Genomic DNA, 21535 nt, shown 5'->3' with positions numbered 1-21535 from the left:
AGAATTAAAATATCCACCACAGTCTTGCAGTCTTGATTAAAAATTTTTTTATACAGTTCGCCCAGAATAATTTGAGCCTTGTCCATATCAGAGATTGTGGCATATGTAAACTTAAGATTCAGCTTCCATTCAATAAATACTGTCAAAGTAAACCTTATTCTTGAGAGAGTTGTCCTGTGCTTGTGATGTGTCATGACTTGTGGGGAATTTATATGCCTATACAGTGCTTAGGAGAACTCTGTCAGCAACCCTTGTTGAAGTTCTGGACTGTTTGCATTTTTGCTCTTTTGTTGATAGCCCTTGTTTCCTTGTTCGCATGTAATTTCCATAAGACACAGTACTGCTGAGAGAATTCTGAAAGGTCTTATCGTTCTGAAATTTAAGTGGCATGTGTTATATTCTGCCTACCATCTCTGGAACTAAGGAAGGAAAAATCCTAGTATTATGTTAATTAAATGAAATTCTGCATAGGTTTCAGTGGTTGTTCAGAGGTTGAGCTATTGCCTGAGGCTGTATTCCACTCCAGTAATCTGTACATGTTGCTTTTTTAACAGTTAACTGCTCTCCAAAGCCCTCATGTGATTGTTTGCCTGCTTCATTAATATGTCAGCTTGAGATTGACGAGGCAGTGATGTGGAGAAAGACACTGAACTCTGCTAAACATTACATATTGGGTTTAGCTGCTAGAGCCATACCACATTGAGAGAGCAATACTACAACTGATGTTGACTGATACAGCAAATAACATTCATTTTTTCCACCAACCAGTGGGAGGGATGCTGCTGTCAGTAACTCCCACAAGGTGGTTCACACTGACATTTTGCTTGATGCTCCCATATTAGACCTAGTCACTAAATAAGGTACTGATCATTTGGATGCCATGACCAGTTTTCAGTCCCTGTTTCCGAGTTGAAAGTCTGTCACAGATTTTTCTATTGCAGGTAATGTCAAACTTGTGAGCACAGTTGGTAATGTGTAACTCAAATTGGGTTTCCTGCTAAAAAAAAAAGCTTCACAAAGTGGGGGACCTACAGACCATATGATGAAGAATCGGTTATGGCAGTAGTAGGGAGTCTTAATTCCCAAGGAACCCTTAACTGTGCTGCTTTTATTTTTTAACCAGTCCTTTATCTCTTTCCCCTCTTTAGTCTTGCTAGGGGGTGTTACAAGTGGCTGCTATATCTTGCTGCCTTGGCTTCTTGCTGCCTGGCGTCTGGAGCCCAGCCTGATGTGTTCAAGAGCTGTGGCTGTGTCCATCCCAGGCCCTTGAATGTAGCTGCTGCTTGCTTTCTTGAATTTCTGCTGGTAGTGAGGCTGGATATACACAAACAAATACAATACTGACAGGGCTGATTACGCAGATTGCTGTATACCATGTGTTACTGTCGACACCCACATGAAACACTATCAGAACTTGTATAAAATATAAGTATAGACAGCCAAGTCTCCTTCCTTCTTGAACACCATCCCTGCCTTCTGTAGTCTCACCAGCCTGTGTGTGTTTGAATCCCTCAACTATCACTACAATACTCTGTGTCTAATGCTGCCTCCTGTGCTCCACAGCTCCCCTACTCACCAGCTGGGTGGGGTTAACCTGCAGTAGCAAACAGATGTGTGTACTCATATGCATACCTACATGCATGAATTCCCTCAAATACCAGTGCAGGTCAGACATCTCTGTCTGGGCCACCTATTTGCTAGACCAGCTTGAAGTTTGATAGTGAATTATACCAATGCATGCCTGCCAGGTTTGGGGGAAATATAAACCTTCCAGCTCACCCCAGGAGCTGGTATCCAGGCATGTAGACCTTATGACGTGTAATTCTCAGTCCAGTTGCTGGTGCTGAGAGGCTCTTACTCTGCTTTTCTCATTGCAGTTCTCTGTAGTGGGTACCTGTAACCATGTGACTCTGAAGCCTATGACCTCTGGTGCCACTTCAGTGGCTGAAGTAGACACCGTCATTTGCTCCAGTTACTGGCACCAGGGTGCCTTCACCCAATGTCTGACTGCAGTTGCTGGACCAGAATTCATTCATGCTCATGCCCCCACGGTGGCTCCAGATACATGCTCTTAAGACCTGTGGACACGTGCTCCTAGTATCCACAGTTCCCTTTCTAGCTGCGGATGCTAAGACTATTCCATTGCTGGCAGCCCAGGCCCAAGGGTGACTGCATTCCTTGTCTGACTCCAGTTGCTAGTCCTGAATTTACTCATGCCTGCCCCCAGTTGCTGGCATGTAGTCCTTACCACACACATGGACATGGGGTTGAAAGTGAGATTGCATAGAAAAATAGTTATGATTTAATAAGAAGATGGGATACACTGTGGTAAGCAGGTGCAGGGCTTGGTCAGACAAGCGAAGTAACTGGCTACTGTTTGTGCAACTGGCCCCTTTAATATCCTTTTCTATCTATTGCTCTACTTTTGTTCCTCCCATTTACCATTTTGCTAAATGTTCCTTGACAAGGACTGTATAATGCCACAGGCCTCCCTTGAATACCCTTGTGTTTCTCGTTTCCCACTTACTAGCAATTACAGCATCCAGACTGGCCATCTCTTAAGTTGTACCTGGAGTTTCTTAACAGCCCATTAGTTAACAACCAGAGGCTTTTGGTCTTTGTCATTGTCTCTGTTATCCTGTGTCTATCAGGTTTATGGCTCTGTTTGTTTATTGTTTCGTCTTTTACTTATTCACCCTATACCTTTGCTTGTTCCTCTCAGTTTACTTATTATTCTCATTGCACTGGATGGTCTTTGATTGGATAACCTTAATGAAGCAGATTTTCCTTTGTTTCCTTTTTCATACAAATATTTAAATATGGTGATCAGTAGCACTGAACTTTCTCTACAGTAAATATTTATGAAATAAAATGTTTTCTTCCTTTTTTTTTTTCATTGCAAATAGGTACATGGCACCTGAAGTTCTAGATGATTCCATAAATATGAAACATTTTGAGTCATTCAAACGAGCAGACATCTATGCAATGGGATTAGTGTTTTGGGAAATAGCTCGGCGATGTTCAATCGGTGGTATGTGGTAATCTTCACAAAATTGAATGTACTAAAGGAACTACAAGTAACTTACAGAACCTGAATTTGTTTGAGTAAAGTTTGCTTTAAGAATGGTGTGAGGTAGCAGCCAGTATGTCTCAGAGATACTGTTAGTCCTGTAAATGATGACTAGTTTATTTGACCTGTTCGTAAATTAATGAACCATACGTGTTGAAGAAAATAGGAAATATCCTTGTCTGTATTAATTTTTTTCGAAACCTTTACATAGAGGGGAGGAAAGAGTAAAGTTAAATGTCCTTGACAGCAAGGGGCAAACACCACAACTAAGGACCAGCTAGAATGTGTTCAGATAACATCTATACCTTATTTGAAATAAAACATGCTTTTATAAATCATATACTTCCAAGAAGTGTGTCTTTAGTATAATATATGAAAGATTTTACATAGCTTCTATCTCTTTCAAATATATAAATTTCAAAATTAAAAATTCTTCAAGGGTAATGTAAACACTCCTGTGATATGGTCAAGGATTTTTAAAATTTATTTGTTAGTCATTGTAACATAATTCTTAAAAATGAAAACTAAAAAAGAGAATGGTAAGGTACTGATAAGGAACACGGGAAAAAGTAAAGGATATGTAATTTTATATTAGCTAAATAAAGCTATTTTCAACCTATTACAGGAATCCATGAAGATTACCAGTTGCCATACTATGACCTCGTTCCTTCAGATCCTTCTGTTGAAGAAATGAGGAAAGTTGTGTGTGAGCAGAAGTTAAGGCCCAACATTCCAAACAGATGGCAGAGCTGTGAGGTATTAACTAACCTTACTAAAGCTGCTTTAATAGACACTAGAGCTTTTATTGATTTCAGTAGCTTAAAAATTGTGCTTGTGGTTGAAGGGAGAAGAGTTACTTCTAGGAGAACTTAATTTCATTCTGATCATTGTGGCTTTATTGGATGTTATTGATTCTTGATTATACATTAATATTTAATGTAATTTCACAAAAAATAATAGCTAAACCTGTGTGGAAGATTCTAGTATCTCTTCCTGTGAAGCATGGGTCACACTAATATAAATGAAAGTTAGTCTGAATTATATTATATAGGAAGTATCATTGCAAAGAAATTGTGCAAGTGGTGTTTTACTGCCTCTGACTGGGATTGACTTAACTTTCTTCATAGTAGCCTGTATGGTGCTGTGTTTTGGATTCTGAGCAAAATGGTTGGATAGCACACTCATGTTTTAGCTATTGCTGAGCAATGCTTACACAGCTTCAAGACTTACTTCATTTCTCACTCTCCTGCTGCTGCTGCTGGGTGGGCTGTGAGTAGACAAGAGGCTGAGAGGGAACACAACTGGGACAGCTGACCCAAATTGATCAGAGAGATATTCCATATTATGCAACATCATGCTCAGCAATAAAACTGTGGGAGGGGGTAGTTTTCCAGGGGTTGCTGTTGCTCAGGAACTGGCTGGACATCAGTTGGCTGATGGTCAGCAATTGGTTTTGTATCACTTGTTTTTCTTTGTTTTGGCTTGATTCCTGTCCCTCTTCCCCCTTTGCCTATTAAGCTGTCTTTATCTCAGCCCATAAGTTTTCTTAATTTTGCCCTCCTGATTCTCTCTGCCATGCCACTGTAGGGGAGTGAGTGAGTGGCTGTGTGGGGCTTAGCTGCCTAATGAGGTTAACCCACAACAGGGGTAGTAAAGATAAATAAGCTCATCAGGTCTGTGCCACTTGTTTTGTAACTAGGATGGCTGCCTCTTTCAAGAAGTGGACTTGCTAGTTTCAGCTCAGTACTCTGCCAGCACAGCAGTACTGCTCGTTGGGGCACAAATGGTATCTTGATCTGTGCCGCCTCATGTGAATGCTCACTTGGAACTAATTCACTTGGGAATCTTTGCCCTATCATTCCTACAGATTAGCCAAAATAGCAAATCCCTTTAGGAGGTTCTGTCTAAAACTGTAGTGGCCTTAGTACTTTGTGTGTCTCAGGAATTGCACTGTATGCACTTAGTGCAAGGTGTACACAGTTACTAGGGAGCTGAGACTCTATCAAGTTAAAGACTTAGAACTGAAGTGTGCATGCAGCAACCACTCCTGATCATGTGTCTGCAACCTGATTCTGGGGTGAGTTCACTATGCTGGTAATCACAGCACAGGCAGTAGTATAGAGAGTAGCAAACTCTTGCCTTTCCAGCCAACTTTGTTCAGATTGCTTGCTCTAGGAACCCAACTAGGGCTAGAACCAACGCTTTCTGACTGAGAGCTTCAGAAAATAGCTGCGGTATGCTATAGTGGGAGTCAGAGATTGATGAGATATGATGTACTTCGGATGGAAGAGGGAACTGGGTTGTGCCATGTGTGACTTGCCTGAGATAAGAGGTTGGGCAAGATAATGCAGGTAGGAGAGAAAAGTGATGACACACCAACACACTGTAGAGTAATTTTTGAAATGCTGTCATTCCAATCCTGCAAACTTATTTAGCAGCTCAATGTAATACAGCTTTGAGTGTAAAATCTTGGAATGTAGAGCTATTACTTTATTTCATCTTCAGTTTTTATGTTGTTTGCATTGTTGCTTGTGTAGTAGCATTTACAGATGTCAAAGAATGACTTTTTAAAGATAAAACTACTCCAAAAATTATCAGAGTCATTACAGAGCTTCAAGCTGAGGAAGATGCCTGATAAACCTCTGAACTGCTATACATTGAACTAACTCCTTAAAAAACAGTTTATGACTGAAAGAAGTAATTGAGTGCATTCTCAGCTACACAGTGCTTCTGTGCTAATACAGAATACCTCCTGTTTTATTACTGCTTTTCAACTGAAGGTACAATAAAGAAGAGTGTATTTTTGCCTAATGCAAAATTTCAGAAAACAGTTACAGACAGGCTACTAATTTTTCATTAAAGTATTTTTGTGGGGGCTGAAATTGTACTGAAAAGTACTAGTTCTGCTCTACAGTATTTTGAAGAATTTTATTTTTTTGTAAATAAAGAATGAGTTTTTTTATACAGCATACTTTCATGAAGCTGTAGTACTAGTAATAGACTTCAGAAATTCATGAAGAGGCTAAAGCAGAACAGAGGTTACGTGAGCTACATTAGAACTGCAGTATATGTAATTACTTGTCCTTCCTTTGCAGGTGTTACGAGTAATGGCAAAAATTATGCGGGAATGCTGGTATGCCAACGGAGCTGCAAGGCTGACAGCCTTGCGCATTAAGAAAACATTATCGCAACTCAGTCAGCAGGAGGGGATAAAGATGTAATCCTGGGTTTGCTACTGAAGAATACTGTAAAAATCCGTATCTGCACCAGAGTGGAGTGTTAAGAAGGTTTATTGTTCTACCTCATTGGGGGAACAGAAGGATATTGCTGCCTTTTAGTACTTCATAGGAACGTCACTTATTAGGATTTTTGTGGACGTGCTAAACAGTTGTGTTGGGTCCTTTCTGTGCACTATGAACCTCTTTCCCAGGTTACTTACAAAACATTGTGTAGTCTAGCTTTATTTTTACTAACCTGTAATTTTTTATTTGGAAAGTTGATAGCTGGTCCTAACTTCTAGTTAACTGTGCTAAACATAGGAGGTCACTTTTAAAATGGAACTAGTTGCCTATATTGTTCTAGAGTGTGTTGATGGCTCTTGAAGCAGCTTTATTCCTGGCTGGTACATTGACCATTCTGAATCACTGTCACAGTTCTTTGATTCAGACTGTGAATGTACTGTTGGAGTATGCTTTGCTAGCTATTAAGGTAGTATATCTTTTGGACTCTTACCTTGATTTACAAATTGGCCTCATTCAGTTGTGGGAACATAATTTACGCAACTATACTTCATACATGATTACTGGCGCTTTTTCCACTTTTTCAGAACGTTGCATTGCCTTCAAAGTAGATTGTATTATACCAGGAAGTGCCACTTTTGAGTCTTTTAATGCAAAACAGTAGGAGTACACAAAGCCTATGGTACTTTTGGTTTCAAAAATACAAGGTAAAAATCAATTGCTCCTTTGCCTAGCTAAGATTTAGTTCGCATTCTTTTCAGCAAGTGAGTGTGTAATTCATGGAATACCTTTAATTTTACCAAAATCTGACTCTTTAAGCCACTGTAGGAGTTTTAAATCGTGTAAGCTAGTTAATTCACTGTCATATTTTGTAATTGTCAAGTAATGAGTCATAATTTTTTTTTAATCAAATGGTACTTCTGTAATGCTTGAAGTACCTATACTTCAGAAAAGTAGCAAGAGGAGTAAGATGTTTTTAAGGGAGATTTTGCTCCATTAAATCAAACATGGAAAGGATATTTTCTGTGCAGTTCTGCAGAGTCTTAAGGCTCAAAGAACACTATTTGCAATTAAACAGGATTAAGTGCGCCTGTAATTAAGGAGAAGTTATTAGGGCTTTTGTACTAGAAAGTTCAAAGCTGCTTATAAATTATATGTGTATATTCTGTGTGTGCCTCATACATAGAAAGTGGTGATCTACAGAAAGTGGTGAGCTGCAGGTCTTTGGATACAAATACCAGAGGATTCCAGCAATCCTGTTCGTGGTTACAAGAACAACGCTTGTGTTGTCTTAAGAACACAGAAGAATGCGCAGGGCTTTAGTCAAAATTTGACTGAGATTTCAAGGGTATCACAAGTTTTTTTGCAAACTTGTTTAGAAATTGAATTTCTTCCTGCCCAAATGTACAATTTCTAATTTTTTGCTTTGTGATAGAAGCTTGCACAAAGAAAGTCCTTGATACAGTGTGTGACATTAGGAACATTGTTTTGGGACAACTTTATTATTCATATTGGAATGTTAGAACAGTAGAATTCTGGATAGAGCTATGTGTATACTCTGTTCTGACAACACAACTTCAAGCTTTGTTCTTCTTTTCCATTATATAAAACTGAACACCTTTTACAAAGGCTGTGTCTGTATATATTATGTAACTTTAAATGTTACCTGTGTAAGATCATATCTTATATATATGGACACAGGTACACGTAGGTATTTTTTAAATTAAGATTGTAATATCACCAGATCTGCTTTTGGAAATCCAGGGGGACCAAAATATTTTAGCATTCAGAATATTAATTTTGTATCATTTCAAGTATATACCAAAACAGTTTCTGATACTGATGCAAATGTTTATTGTAAATATTACAAACATTATGCATTCACTTATGTTTTGTGGATTTAATCAATTTGACATTTTAGTAGCATTGAAGCCTCAGTTGGGTTTACAGACTTCTGACCACGTGGATATGGACATGGAGAATAAAGAGCATTGGAAATGGTCTGATGCTGAAAAGCCCAAAACATTTTGGTTTTGGAATGCTGGAATTCTTCAGGGACCTTTCAACCTTAAAAGCTGGAATTCTGGGATGCTTCTCAAGCTGACTTTCCCAGTATGACATACTATCACCCTCCAGTGGTTCCACTTCTAATCCTGAGAAAGACTTTTGTATATAGGGTAAAGACATAGGGATTGACTCTATGGGGACATGAAGTTGTCAAGTGAAATAAGAGGCTATTTTATTTTTTTTTTTCAGTGGTGGTTCTGAGTCTGATTGCCATGAAATTCACCTTTTAGTTAGTTCCTTGTTTATATTGTGCCATTGAAGTCAGGGCAAGGTGTTAATCATTTTGTATTTAAAAAAAAAATTCACCATATCAGTTGCTTTAAATTCAGATTACCTCTTAAAAGACCAAGGTACATTTACCTCGTGTATATAATGTTTAATATTTTCCAGAACATTCTCCAGGTTTGCAGTTACAAGTTTCTAGAAATATGGGTATTACTCAATATACAGCTTCAGCGGTACTATGTGTATTATCTGGTGCCCCCAAACACTTTAATTTTCTGTATTTTATTGTATTAGCAAGTTTGCTGCTTTGTCACTGTAGCACCTGCCCTTACATAGCTGTGTGGATACTGCCTTGTAAATTTTACTTTTTGGATGATTTGAGGATCCTGTACAGATGAATGTCACTTTTCTAAACCTTACAAAATTGTGCATTTCCCTTACATTTCTGAAAATATATATTGTATTTGTAGAGTATACATTTCAATGGATTGTAAATAGGACAGTAGAAGAGTGGATGCTTATGTTAAGTGCTAACACTACAGTAGAGAGATGAAAGCAGTGAAAATAAATAACTTTTTTCAAAATGTGTGAGTTGTCTTTCAGAGGAAGAAATTTGGAGGTAGGTGTGGGTTTGGGCGTTGTGTTTTTACCTGCAAAAATGAGGGTTTATTGTGAGTTCCTTTCCTCAGAAGGAATTTCTGCTGGTATAAAAATGATGAAGGGATTTGCTAACACTGATACAATCCATCTCATGTACGCGATACAAATAATTATAAAAGTGCCTGATCTTCCCTGTGTCCTACAGTAATGTTTGAAAAAGTACCTTGCTGGTGTCTCTGATCACTCAGACAAAATAACTAAGGACAACATGTTCCTTCCCCCTGCTTACATTTACATAGAAGTAACAGCTGCTGAGTATTTCAGATTACTTGAAGGGCTGACCTCAATGCACTACAGAACAGCAAATAAAATCGACTTGTTTTGGAGTGAATTGTTTCTGTGCAAAACTTAGTTTTAGGCTGGTGTTACATTTTTGAAGGAAGATAAAGATATAGACAAAACAAACAACAAAAAAAGGACATCTTGCCCTTCTGTATCTTTGTGTGCATCTATTCAATTTGGTGTGGCTGCACCCATCAGCAGTGATGACATAGGTGACATCCTGGATTCAGGTGCCCTCCTGGGGTTTCAGATAGAGAACTAAGCATACTGCTGTGGAACACAGTAGTCCATATGATTTCAGGTGGGTTGGAAAGGCTTACTTACATCATCTCTGAGGCAGCAGAGGACACAGTGCTCACCTATGCTTTCTATGGAGAAGACAGAGGCAGACTCTTCTGAGAAATGTGCAGCAGAAAGGACAAGGGCTCTAATGGCAAAAGGAAAACACTGGGAAGGTGCTTAAACACAAGAACTGGTTGCTCAGAGCAATTATGGCCTGTTCTTCTTTAAGGACTTTCAGAACATGACTGAATGAGATTCTGAGCAACATGGTTTAGTTAGATTGCTCATAGAGGGCCCAGAGTGTGGACAGAGAGATGTTGGTCTCTATTGTCCACCAAAATTGGACACCTAGCAGTGGGAATATAGGCTCAGTCTTCCTGAAGAACCTGGTGAAGACATAACAGAGGACTTTGATTGTGCTTGTCCACATCTGAAAATTTTAGTGACTGTTGCCTGTTCTCTTAAAGATCAGTGTGTTGCCACCAGTCTGCGTTCATCTGGCATACTGAGAGTTTGTGGTAGGCCAAGGGCAAAGCAGTCACTGTGGTGAGACCTAGAAAGTTGTAACACCTAGAAAATAATCACAGAATGGCTGGGGTTGGAAGGGACCTCTGGAGATCATCTAGTCCAACCCATCTGCCAAAGCAGGTTCATGGAGAGCAAATCGCACAGGTATGCGTTCAGATGGGTTTTGAATGTCTCCAGAGAAATGACAGATGACTGGAACAAGCTGCCCAGACAGGTTGTGGACACACTCATCCTCCTCATGTTGCCTTTTGTTGGCTGGTGACCATGCCTGGAGCTGATAGATTGTTCAAATGGCAGACGTCACCTGTAACAAGCATTAACAGCAATGAAGCTTAAATGCCTAATAAATTTGTTAAGTAGGTAATGGACATATACTTCCATGCTTGTGAGACAAGAGAAAGGATGATGTGGCCCTTTCTAATGGCTCACTAAGGGCCCACAGTTCAGAAAGCAAGTTAGTGGTATAGCTTTTCATTTGAACAGCTTCAAACCACATGTTTAAGGGGGTTGTTCAATCCAGAGGGCCAGGTTAAGTATGATCTGAAGTGAAATCCTAACATACATTATAGATGAAGGATACTTAGTATAGCTGTTCTAATCTATCCATCTATTCTGATCGCTCTGCATTGCCTACTAGTGTAGACATACTCAGTTACTTGTTTTGCATGAATATTCGTGGCTGTATTCTGCAGCTGAAAGTATTTTTGAAATGTTTTTAAAAGAAAAAATTTCTGCTAAAGGCAGTATATTCAGTACACTTAAATTAAAACCAGTTTATTTAGACCATTTGAAACCTGGCTCAAGTTAAAGAAACTTATTTAATATGTGGTTCAGCAGATGTTTAAGTTCAGTGTTCTTCATGTCACATCAGTCTCATTTTTAGAAGCTGAATGACAGCTTGTCTCCTTTTTTTCATCCAGTGGATCTTCTCTGGTGGGAATAATTACACTGGTATTTTTGTGTTGCATTTTTTGTCTATTTAGTATTGTCATATGGAGAAAGAGACAAATCCAGCTCTCATCTTGCTTGCTCCCTCTTTTTTAGCTAATGCAAAATTCTGCTTGCTGGCTGTGTGTTGAGTCACAGAAGAGATAGCACCAGCTGCATTTCCTGCTCAGTGTGGGGAATCCATTTGGAAGTTCGGGGGAGAGTTGGTTTTAGTTCATTTGAAAAAGTGAACTTTCTCTGCAGTTTCATGAGCATCTGCCTTGCTTTTCTTCCACCATGTCTCTTGGAGACTTTCTTAATGAGCAACTGTTTGTGATAAATTTTATCCCAATAGTAGGTCTCCTTCTCCCTGCAGTCCTGCATTTGTTGATTGGTTTCAATTTGCATCAGCAGTTGCATTATAAAAGGACCCCTTGGCATAAAAACCAACGCTTTTTCTTTAAATAGAATGTAAGTTTTAAAAGCCTATTCTCCTAGTCCCAACTGTTTTTTCTCCAGGCCTTTTCAACCCAAAGGAAACATCAGGCTCCACTTTCCAGCTGCCATGAATCTAACTACTGCTTGCACTGTTGGATGTTTGGTTGAGAACAGGTAACATAGTCAATAATTGACACTACCCTGCATCTGTTTCAGGACCAAATCTGTCCTCATGTATGACAGCCCTCTAAAAATACACTATGCTGCCTCGATGATAGCCATAAAGCCATGAATCAGGGTTGCTTCTCTGCTTGCAAGTGGGAGTGCCTGTTCTGATTTGTATGTGTAGAGTACTTAAAAAATATACAGTGAAATAGAGCAAACTTGAATGCTTCATTTCTTCTGTATTATTTTTTCTGGTTGAAATGAGTTGGAATTGCAAGATTTCAATGTCTGACTTACAGAAGTAGACTTCTTTAATGATTTGTGATATCGTCCTGAGAAATACCTAAACACTAGCTAGATATAATTTCTTCAATGAAATAGTTTGGGAGAACAAGGAAGTCTCCTTGTTACAAGGCTAGAGATCATTCAGTGTTTTCTCCAGTGAAAGGATCATTATGATGTTATCCTTCATTTAACTGTAAAAAGATACAAAGCTGTTCTGATTGGAATTCTTAAAAGAATCTGAATGCTTTAAAGAGTACTTTGTTTACAACAACCCTTAAGAAAACCAAGAAGATAGAAAAATAATCAAATCAAAAGAACCGTGATGGCACTTTGAAGTACTAGCTCGTTAGCTTCAATATATACTGACATGAGTTTCCTTCAGTGTCCACCCCTTAGGCATGCTTAAGAAGGCAGATCTGCCCTGAGGTAAATAGATCTAAATTAGTTTGAGTTTCTCATTTGGAGGTTGATGCAGTCTTAGGTTACAGTAATACTTAGACATGGTGACTCCACTCCTGAGCTTCCATATCTGTTCAGAAAGCTAGGAGATTTAAAAGAAATTTGGAGGGTTTTTTTTATGCATTCCTGAGAGTAAGTTGCATCCACATGCTTTATGTAAGGGGTACTGCAAAAACTAGCTGGTCTGTCCAAGGCATAGGCAGACATGCACTTGTGAAGCAGCAGTTGTGGTCAAGGAGCTTCCAGGACCAGCTCTGTGTTACTGATTCCTAAGACACAACTGCTCAGGCAGTAATCTAGTAACTGAAGTTTTCATGTGGTTTGGTGTGTTTGTTTTTCGTTTATAGTCTTAAGCACTACTGGAGGTGATTTATATAGGTCAAAGTTCACAAAGCTTTTGTTTTTCAAGATTATCTGTTTACTATGTCTAAGCTGGAGTACAGTAACTTTATACATTATTATATATGTTTTACATATGGGTGGCTGATTAGGTTATGAATCAGTCCTTCAAATACAGATTTTTGGGCTTTTTCTAGCTCCCTGGCAGCTTCTTATCAATTATCTCCCCAGATGAATCCTGACACTCAGGAAGCAGAAACTATGTCTTAGCAGTGTAGGCGACTGTGGGCCTGAAAGAGGTGGCCAGGCTGAAGGGACATTAGCTCATCCCATTTTCCAAGGAAATACTTGGGAGGACTGATGGAAGAAATTCAAGCTGATTCTCAAGCGAAGTTGTTCCTGCCAGGGCCTACTCAAAGAAATGCATTGGAAAATTTCCATAAAAGCAAGGAAAGGGTATTTAAAATTGTCGTGGAATGCAACCCCCCTCCCCTCTTTCTCTGGTACTTGAGGCTAACAGCTTCTTTTGTGTGGCCCAGAGCACACCCTGCCAGGCCCATTAGGAGAAGGGAGTGCCCAGGCGCCACTGAGCCGCTGGGTCCCTGCGGCCAGTATGGGGGATGTTTGGAGGCTTCAGAGGCACCCACAGACAGTGTGGGGGTGCAGAGAAGCTTCTAGAGTGACTCCAGTCAGGTCTGATCAGCCTATAAAAACGGGACGCTCGTCGGCGACTCGGCCCATTGTGCGGGTCCCTCGGAGCACGAGCTTGGCCACTGCCGCCGGGAGCCACGGGCCCCCCCCGCTCCCCGGGATGGAGACTCCACTTGCCCTGCCGCCACGTGTGTAAGTAAAACTTCTCGCGGATTGCGAGCATATTTATACCTTCCGTGCACATTTGCACATATATTTTCCGTGCACATTTGCACGGATACTTTAAATTAATCCTCGCACAGTCGCGAGTGGCCGCTGAGAGCCCCTCGCACAACCGCGAGTGTATTTTCCTCCCGTGCTTTCAGATAAGCACGTGTAGGATTCCGTGCACACTGGCACGGGTAAGTAAATTATTTCATCGCACAATTGCGAGTGTATTATAAATTTACCCTCGCGGAATCGCGAGTGCACACTTCTCGTACTCACTACGAGTACGTGCATCTCTTTTGCACCGTGTTTGGCAAGTGTGTGCTTCTCCGGGACCCAAGGCTGGCTCCGGCATTGTTTTGGTGCAGCCACGTGCATGCACACTGTGGACCGCTGTTGTATTAGTTGCTGCCCCTTCAAATTCTTTCCTCAACTGATATCCGAACCTGTATTTAAGTCACTTGTGGAGTGCAAGAACCCTGTTTCTCATTGGATTAATAAAAGTTGTTGTGGACTCTGTTGTCCCTTAAATTAACCTCGGGGTGCCTCCGTGTAATATTTCGTGACAAAAATCAGAGATGACTACAGAGAGGCAAGGATGTGAGATAGCTGGCCATCGCTTGGTGATGCTTAGTCACAATTTAGTATGGATTGGTGGCTTTTTATCCAAGCAAGTATCTCCAATACCCTACTCAAAACAGCATTGAGACAATGACACATACACTGAGAAATGAAGTAATCTTCCTTGAAGAAGGCTTGGGAGTCATCTGACAAGCTAAAAATAATTATAGAAAGAAAAGCATCATAGCAAGGAACATAATGCAGGTATTTTTGAAGCTCTCAATAAAGAAATGCCTGCGCAAGACTACAAAAACGATCTTATACACTAAAAGTTCAAAATATGTGAAAACGAAAAATTAAATCAAGGGTAAAAAATCAGGCATAAGAAACTGAGAAAAAGGAATGAAGTTGTATTGCTAGCAGCTCTCATGCCATCTGTGCATATGAGGAGGTGCTAGACAGAATTTTGCCGATGCATCCTATTTTGAAGGCAATGTTGAAGGTAACAAAAGTATTGCATTGGCTGCACTGTTATTTTTGTTCTTTCATGTAGGAAATCATCCCAGAATCAGTTTGTTTTCATATGGAATTTGAATAACAACAACAAAAAGACCCCAAAACATGGAGCATTGTGGTCTAGGCAGCTAGAACAGAGATACGGAGAAAGCACAGCTCTCCAGCAGAGAAAAGGGGAGTGAAACGATAACCACTGAAGGAAAATACAATCCTTACGTAGGAGGAAAACAGTGATTCTTTTTATATATCAGCCATCTCCAGTATAGTGAAAGAACATAAAGCGAGCTGGAAAATACTGATGTAATAGATTATGTTTCTGCTGTGAATAAAGGGCATGTTACCCCTGATATTTCTATTCTGCAAGTGCATTTTGCTGACGGCTTAGGGGAGCCAGAAAAAGCAGTGAGCTTTGGTATCCTAGTCTGTGATGAGGTTTCTTCCCTTGCTTTCAATGGAAAAGCAAATGATAGCTTTACCTTGCGGCAAGTACTACTGGGCAGCTCTAACCTTTCTGTTAGCAAACACAGTCCATGTTTTAGCCTCCCACTGAATGCTCCGAGTCACCCTGCACTTACGTAAGGACCATAGTTAATTCACGTGGCACAAATACAATTGTACCCAAGTAGCCTATCAAGGGATGTGAAGACCAGAGCTGTAGGTAGGACAGAGATTCGTTGCTGTCAGGAGACCTCCAGCATTGCTAATGTTTCCAAACTGCCCACGTTGTACATTCCTGAATGGAAAGAGTAAGTTTTCCATTCAGGTGTGGTTTTATGCATGCGCAGTCATGTCATGCTGTAGTTAGCAAAGCTACACTTGGATCTTTTTGGAAGGGGGAACTTTTTCTGCCAGAAGCTCTACAAATACTAGTGTTTTACCTACGTTTACAGTACAGTAGTTTCCCATCTAGTTCCAAGAGTCCACGAATGATGGTGCATTGAGAAATGGAAGATTTTTTTTCAGAAACAGTTGTGCTTTACTTACAGTCCCCTAGGTTCGGCTGCAGGCATGCCTGATACTTCTTACATATTTTTGCTCTTGTCTTCCAAGTCACCATTTTGTAAATAACATGGACATCCAGGATATTTTAATATATTCAAGTTCATTACTGAAGTGATCTTCAAAAGCTAACTCTGGTATTTCACTGTGGCATGAGAGTGTCTGGATTCTCTTTCCATTTTCAGACATTCTTCTTCCACTGTTTTGTACAGTTTGAGTTCACTTGCAGAATTCAAGTACCTAAGTTTTACACATCTAGAGTAGGTTCAGTTGCCTAAACAAAGACTGCCGTAATGATGTCCTGGGATATCTCACACATTTACTTAAACCAGCTGAAAAAACACAAAAACGATAGAGACACACACCTTGCTGCAGTGACAACTGGCATGCACCAGCGTGTCTAAAATGACATTAACACTTGTGTATAGACTAAAACCTGTCCTTGGAGTGAGATGATGTGAATGTGTGTGTGTGTATGAGATTATGTACATAGGTATCTGAAGACTGTAAAGATAGCAACCAGACTTTTTGTAATTGCGATAGAAGCTTATCAGTTTAGGTTTTAGTTATTGTTTTGTTTACATCACAGGCACCTCATTTTTTTTTCTGTTTGAGAAAATGCTTAAGATGAGCCCAATGTTGTCATTATTCTGTATGCTTGCTTAATAATATCAAATCCTGTTCATTACAACAAGAAATCAACCTATAATGCTGATCTTTTCTGATCTGCTGCTCTGTATATTATCTGCCTTTGATTGTATGCTGCTCTGTGTGTTTACTCCACAAGTTGAAATAAAAATAGTAGACTGTGCAATATCTTTCTTTTTTCCTTTAACAAAGATTAACTTGGGGGGCTCTTTTAGCTTCATTTTAATATGAATTTTAAAATATTCTCTGCTTTTAAGATCAGTTTGGGACAGGCGTGACTGGTCAGAAACAAAGCAGTGGGAAAAAGCTTTGGGTTTGTTTTGTTTTCCTTTAAGAGAAAAGGAAATATTCTTCCAGGGATACACTGAACAGAATGACCTTTTGAATTAAGACTTCTGTCTGAAACAGTAGGCTTGTCCTGTGGGGAGAGCAAATCTACAGATCAAAAGATTACTTTCACTTTACTCGTGGTTAGAGTGATACTGTTATTTTAAGTTGCTCTTGTGCAAGGAAGAGCTGCTGATGTTCAATGTGAATATTTATATAAGCAATATTAGAAAGACATTATAATATCAGAGTGTGTCCAGAAGATGGAGACCAAGATGGTGAAAGGCCTCAAGGGCTGATCTCCTCTCTCTGGAGACTAGCGACAGAACACAAGGAAATGGAATTAAGCTGCATCAGGAGAAATTCAGGCTGGACGTTGGGAAAAGGTTCTTCACTGAGAGGGTGGTCAGTCACTGAAACAGGCTCCCTGGGGAAGTGGTCATGGCACCAAGCCCATCACAGTTCAAGGAGCATCTGGACAACACTCTTAGTCATATAGTTTTTAGGTAGTCCTGCAAGGAGGAGGGATATGATCCTTATGAGTCCCTTCCAACTCGAGACATTCTATGATTCTACTTGTGGCACCCTTTTTAAGCATGATCACAGAAAGAGAAGAGTGAGAAGCAAGATGAAGACTCTGTGTTCCTGTATCTTATATATATCAATAGTGTTTTAGTTGTTTTCATTTTGTAGAGCTAGTTAGGACTAAGTTTGTATTAGAATATACAAGATAAAACCCATTAGTAATTTAATAAATTTTTTTTCCACAGCTGAAGCTGTTAAATCCGTGCTATTTGAATGCATTTGTGAAGTGACTTCATGTGGTTGTCAGAATTGCTGCTTGGTTCAGCAGTATTTTGCTTCAGCGATCCTGAATGGCAAAACATATGTTTTCCAGAAAAGGTATTTTATCATTCTGGAATATGGAGAAACGACATGAAGGACTGTACCCTCAATAATTCAGGTTGTTTCATGTTGTTATGGAGATCTCCATAATTGGAATATAAATTAAGAGCCATTACTAACAAGGTATGAGTGTTTCAGTTTCTATGGTTCTGATTAATGTATTTAGTAACCAGATTAGTAAATATGAAACTACTTTTCATTTGTTTGTTGTATAATCACAAATCTATCTGGATATGTCAAACATTTTGACATGGTTACTACATGATTTATTGCTTTCATGCTGCTGAAGTTTTTTTGGTATTTTGGATTCTGCAACTGACCGTGCTATTTAGATAAAAATGGGACACTTCCTCTCCAAAAAACCTTACCTACAAAAATGCAGAACTATTCTGTGCAGGGAATCACAAGCATTCAGTTCTTGTAAAGTATTTTTATTAGTCTCAGTATGGTTCTGCATTGCACTATATAGGCTTGAAGTTTGTAATTTCCCACGCTCAGCTATGTGTCTTATGTGTCTTATTTACTGATATTTTAGAAAAAAGTTTATACAGAAGGAGGACGCACTTAACTGACCAAGAAATCAAGTTGTGGCTAAGAACTTTTCTCCTTTCTTTCCTTTTTTTTTTTTTTTTAATGCCTTTATTATCCTCGCTGCAATACCTGGAATTCTCTTTTCTGTCAATATATTTAGTAAAAAATTAGAACTATTTACATTTTTTTCTTTGACTGCCATGTTCAGGTAAGATGTATTTGTTGGCTTTGTTCTGTTTGTTTGGGGTATTTTGTGTGCTGACGGGGTTGTTTGGTTTTGATTTTTTTGTTGTTGTTGTTTGGTTTGTTTTTTGTTTTATTTTGTTTTGTTTGGTAGGTTTTGTTTTGTTTTGTTTTTTTTTTTTTGGTTTGGTTTGGTTTTGTGTTTGTTGTTGTTGTTTTCTGTTTCCTTAGTTTCAAAGGCATGAGCTCGACAGTCATGTAGGTAGATTGATAGGGTAACTGAAAGGAAGAAGACAGGCTGCTATCTAATGATGTCTGCCTCTGTTTTATGTGGTTATTTCATGTTCAAGTGCAATTAATCAGAGGAAATTTTCTTTGTGACAGGTTCTAAAGCTTCTTCAAACTGTAATACCCATATGGACTTGGCAGAAAATTTGAGTTAGGTAAAGTAAAAGCAGGTATGCAAACTGGTCATATCCTTTATTTTTTTAATATATCTGATGGAATACAATCCAGTTTTGATACTTTCCTTATTTGTCACAAGCCCTACTGTAGTGCTGCTAATTCAGTCTTTTTTGGCTATCACAACCTGTCACAAAATCAGCCAAGCTCTAACGTGTCAGTTATATGTCCACATTGATGCTGAACATGTAAAATAACTGTATTTACATATTACATGTATTTACATATACATGTATATCTACATATTACATTTAATATTCATTGTAAAATCTAGTTGATTTGGAAAATAAGATTGTCTTAATACTGAGAGGGAGGAGGGAGCAATTTAAGTGATGCCCGTCAAGAATTCTGAAACTCTGTATAAAAGCTGCTCTCTATTCCAATTATTTATTTGTTTCAACTGAAAAAAAATCTCCCCTTTGTTTAGGAACTGCTGAATTACTCTTGCATCTCAGCAAGTGGCTCAGCACTGCTATTTTAACTACAAAACACTAGGAGGTCAAGAGTTAATCATGCCTTACAGCAAAAATGCAAAAGCACCAAATCAAAACACTTTGTCAAAACTTACATTATACCTGTTAAGCATTCACATTTGAATTGAAAAAATTTACAAGTCTTGTTACATAAGATTATTCTATCTTTAAATAATTTGGTACACATTTTCTTCGTTGGAAGGAAGGTTGATTTGATAGTTACTCAGCTGATTTTAGTGACCTGCCTAAGTATAGTACAAAAACAACCATGCTATTTCACAGTTAAAGACAATGAATTGTAAATTATTATTATTATTCTCCTGCCTTCCATATTCTATGCACCTATATATATTCCTGTTTGGACCTGTGAGAATAAGAATGTATTTGCTGGAACCTCAATTAATTATTGTTCTGCTGCAATGGAATTAAAGATTTTGAGAAAGAACAGCACAGTTGGAAGAGGGAGAATGAGAAAGAACAGTTGTCAGCTCTACTTTCACTACTGAAGATCAAAGACACAAAATAGCAATAAATCTTTTAACAGTAAGTGGAAGTCTACTATCTTTATTCTTCCCCAAAACTGAACATTTTTGCTTTAGGCATCAGAGACACCATTTCTTAAGAAATGAATGGCAGTGAATTTGTTCACAAAAATCTATTTCAATATCACAGCTAGATGGTCTACTATCCAGAAGACTCACTGCACCACTTTAAAATCCTGAGACTGTCTCCCATCTTTAATCTTACTATAAAGGCTAAAAAGCTACAGAGAATAGCAAAGTCCTAAGTACATATCTGCTTAAATTGTGCCCAGGTCTGAAAAGAAATACAATAGGTATTATTCAACAAATTGATTTTTTTTTTTTTTAATTTTATTTTTTCTTTTAAGAAACGGCCCCAGTGAAGAAGTCTGGACAGCTCAGTGCAAGGAGAGAATGTTGCTGTGATAGTCTTTTCATCAAAGCATAAAAAAAGTAATTATTAAAAGAATCTGACATCATTCTTAGTACCATACGTCTTTAACACGAGCATATACTGATATCCTTTCCAAGTAAAAAGGGCTATTTTTTAATATATTTATCTGTTAATCTTAGTCATGTCCTTTTAGGGTTCTTAAAGTGGGGCAAAGGGAAAGGAGTTATCCTGTACTTAATTTTTGTTCAATATATAATTTACTTGAAATTTTTATAGAGAAAAGAACTTCTGAAGTATCTGAATTATACAGCTTTGAAATATTTTTTTACAAGCCTGTAATTTTGCAGATAGTTATCTCTTCGGTTTTGTTTGCTGTTTCTTGAAGAGAGGTTAGAAAAGAACATGATCTGTATGATACAGAGGCTTTTAATTTCCTTTTTTCAAACCGAAGTAACAAACATCTGGACTCCATTATATGTTATGGGACTGTAGGAAAGGGTCCATTACAAATTTGTCTAAAATTATCACTGTCATAGTCTATTCATTTACTTAAATCCCAATAAAAAGCAATTTTACATAATAAGTGAAACACAAAAATAGTTGTAAGAATAAAGCCTAGGATGAACTAATCTCTTAAGAGATTACATTTCTTACTGATCAGTAAGTTCATACTCATTGGCACAAAAAAGATGCTTTGATATGAAACAAGGATTGTGGTTTGATTTTTTTTTTCCTTTAAAAAAAAATCTGGAGTTAATTAATAGCTCTACTGATAGATTTACTGATCCACTCCTGCCACATCAAATTATTTTCAAATGCAAGCATAGTAACACAAGTTAATGAGAAGAATTTCCTTTTTGTTTTAGGGTTCATTGCATCAGAAACTACATCAAGAAATTCCAGTAGAAATTCAGCCTTGCTACCACAAAAATGAGTCACTGTATAAATACATGCAGTGACATACAGTTCATCCTTTATGGTTGTTTAAATTTTATCATTTTTGTTGCTGGTGTATGTCTACATATTAAAATATTTGGGTCTGAAGGTACACCAGGAATACCGTATCACAGACATTAAAAAGCAAAAATATCTTTGTTAAGAACTGTGCTGCTCCATTGCTGATCTCAGTAAGGGATTTTCATTCTTTGAAAAATAATCTCTTTTATAACAAATTCTGGATTAAAAATAAC

At 38.4% G+C, this 21535-nt stretch overlaps 1 protein-coding gene across 4 annotated transcripts in view; it reads left to right on the top strand.

Moving 5' to 3' along the window:
- TGFBR1 (transforming growth factor beta receptor 1) overlaps positions 1-9534 on the top strand; it is a 36565-nt gene extending 27031 nt beyond the window's left edge. For 3 of the 4 annotated variants that reach the window (XM_082044213.1, XM_082044212.1, XM_082044211.1), the window contains 3 exons: positions 2907-3031; positions 3696-3826; positions 6166-9534. In XM_082044213.1, coding sequence (XP_081900339.1) covers positions 2907-3031; positions 3696-3826; positions 6166-6291 — 382 coding nt within the window. In that variant the 3' untranslated portion in view covers positions 6292-9534. The other variant, XM_082044214.1, reaches the window with a different exon arrangement.
- Positions 9535-21535: the final 12001 nt, after the last annotated feature.

The sequence above is a fragment of the Streptopelia decaocto genome, assembly GCF_964273445.1.
Source record: "Streptopelia decaocto genome assembly, chromosome: 2".
Taxonomy (NCBI): Eukaryota; Metazoa; Chordata; class Aves; order Columbiformes; family Columbidae; genus Streptopelia; species Streptopelia decaocto.
The sequence above is the reverse complement of the archived record's forward strand: the minus strand, read 5'-3'. Positions and strand labels throughout refer to the sequence as shown.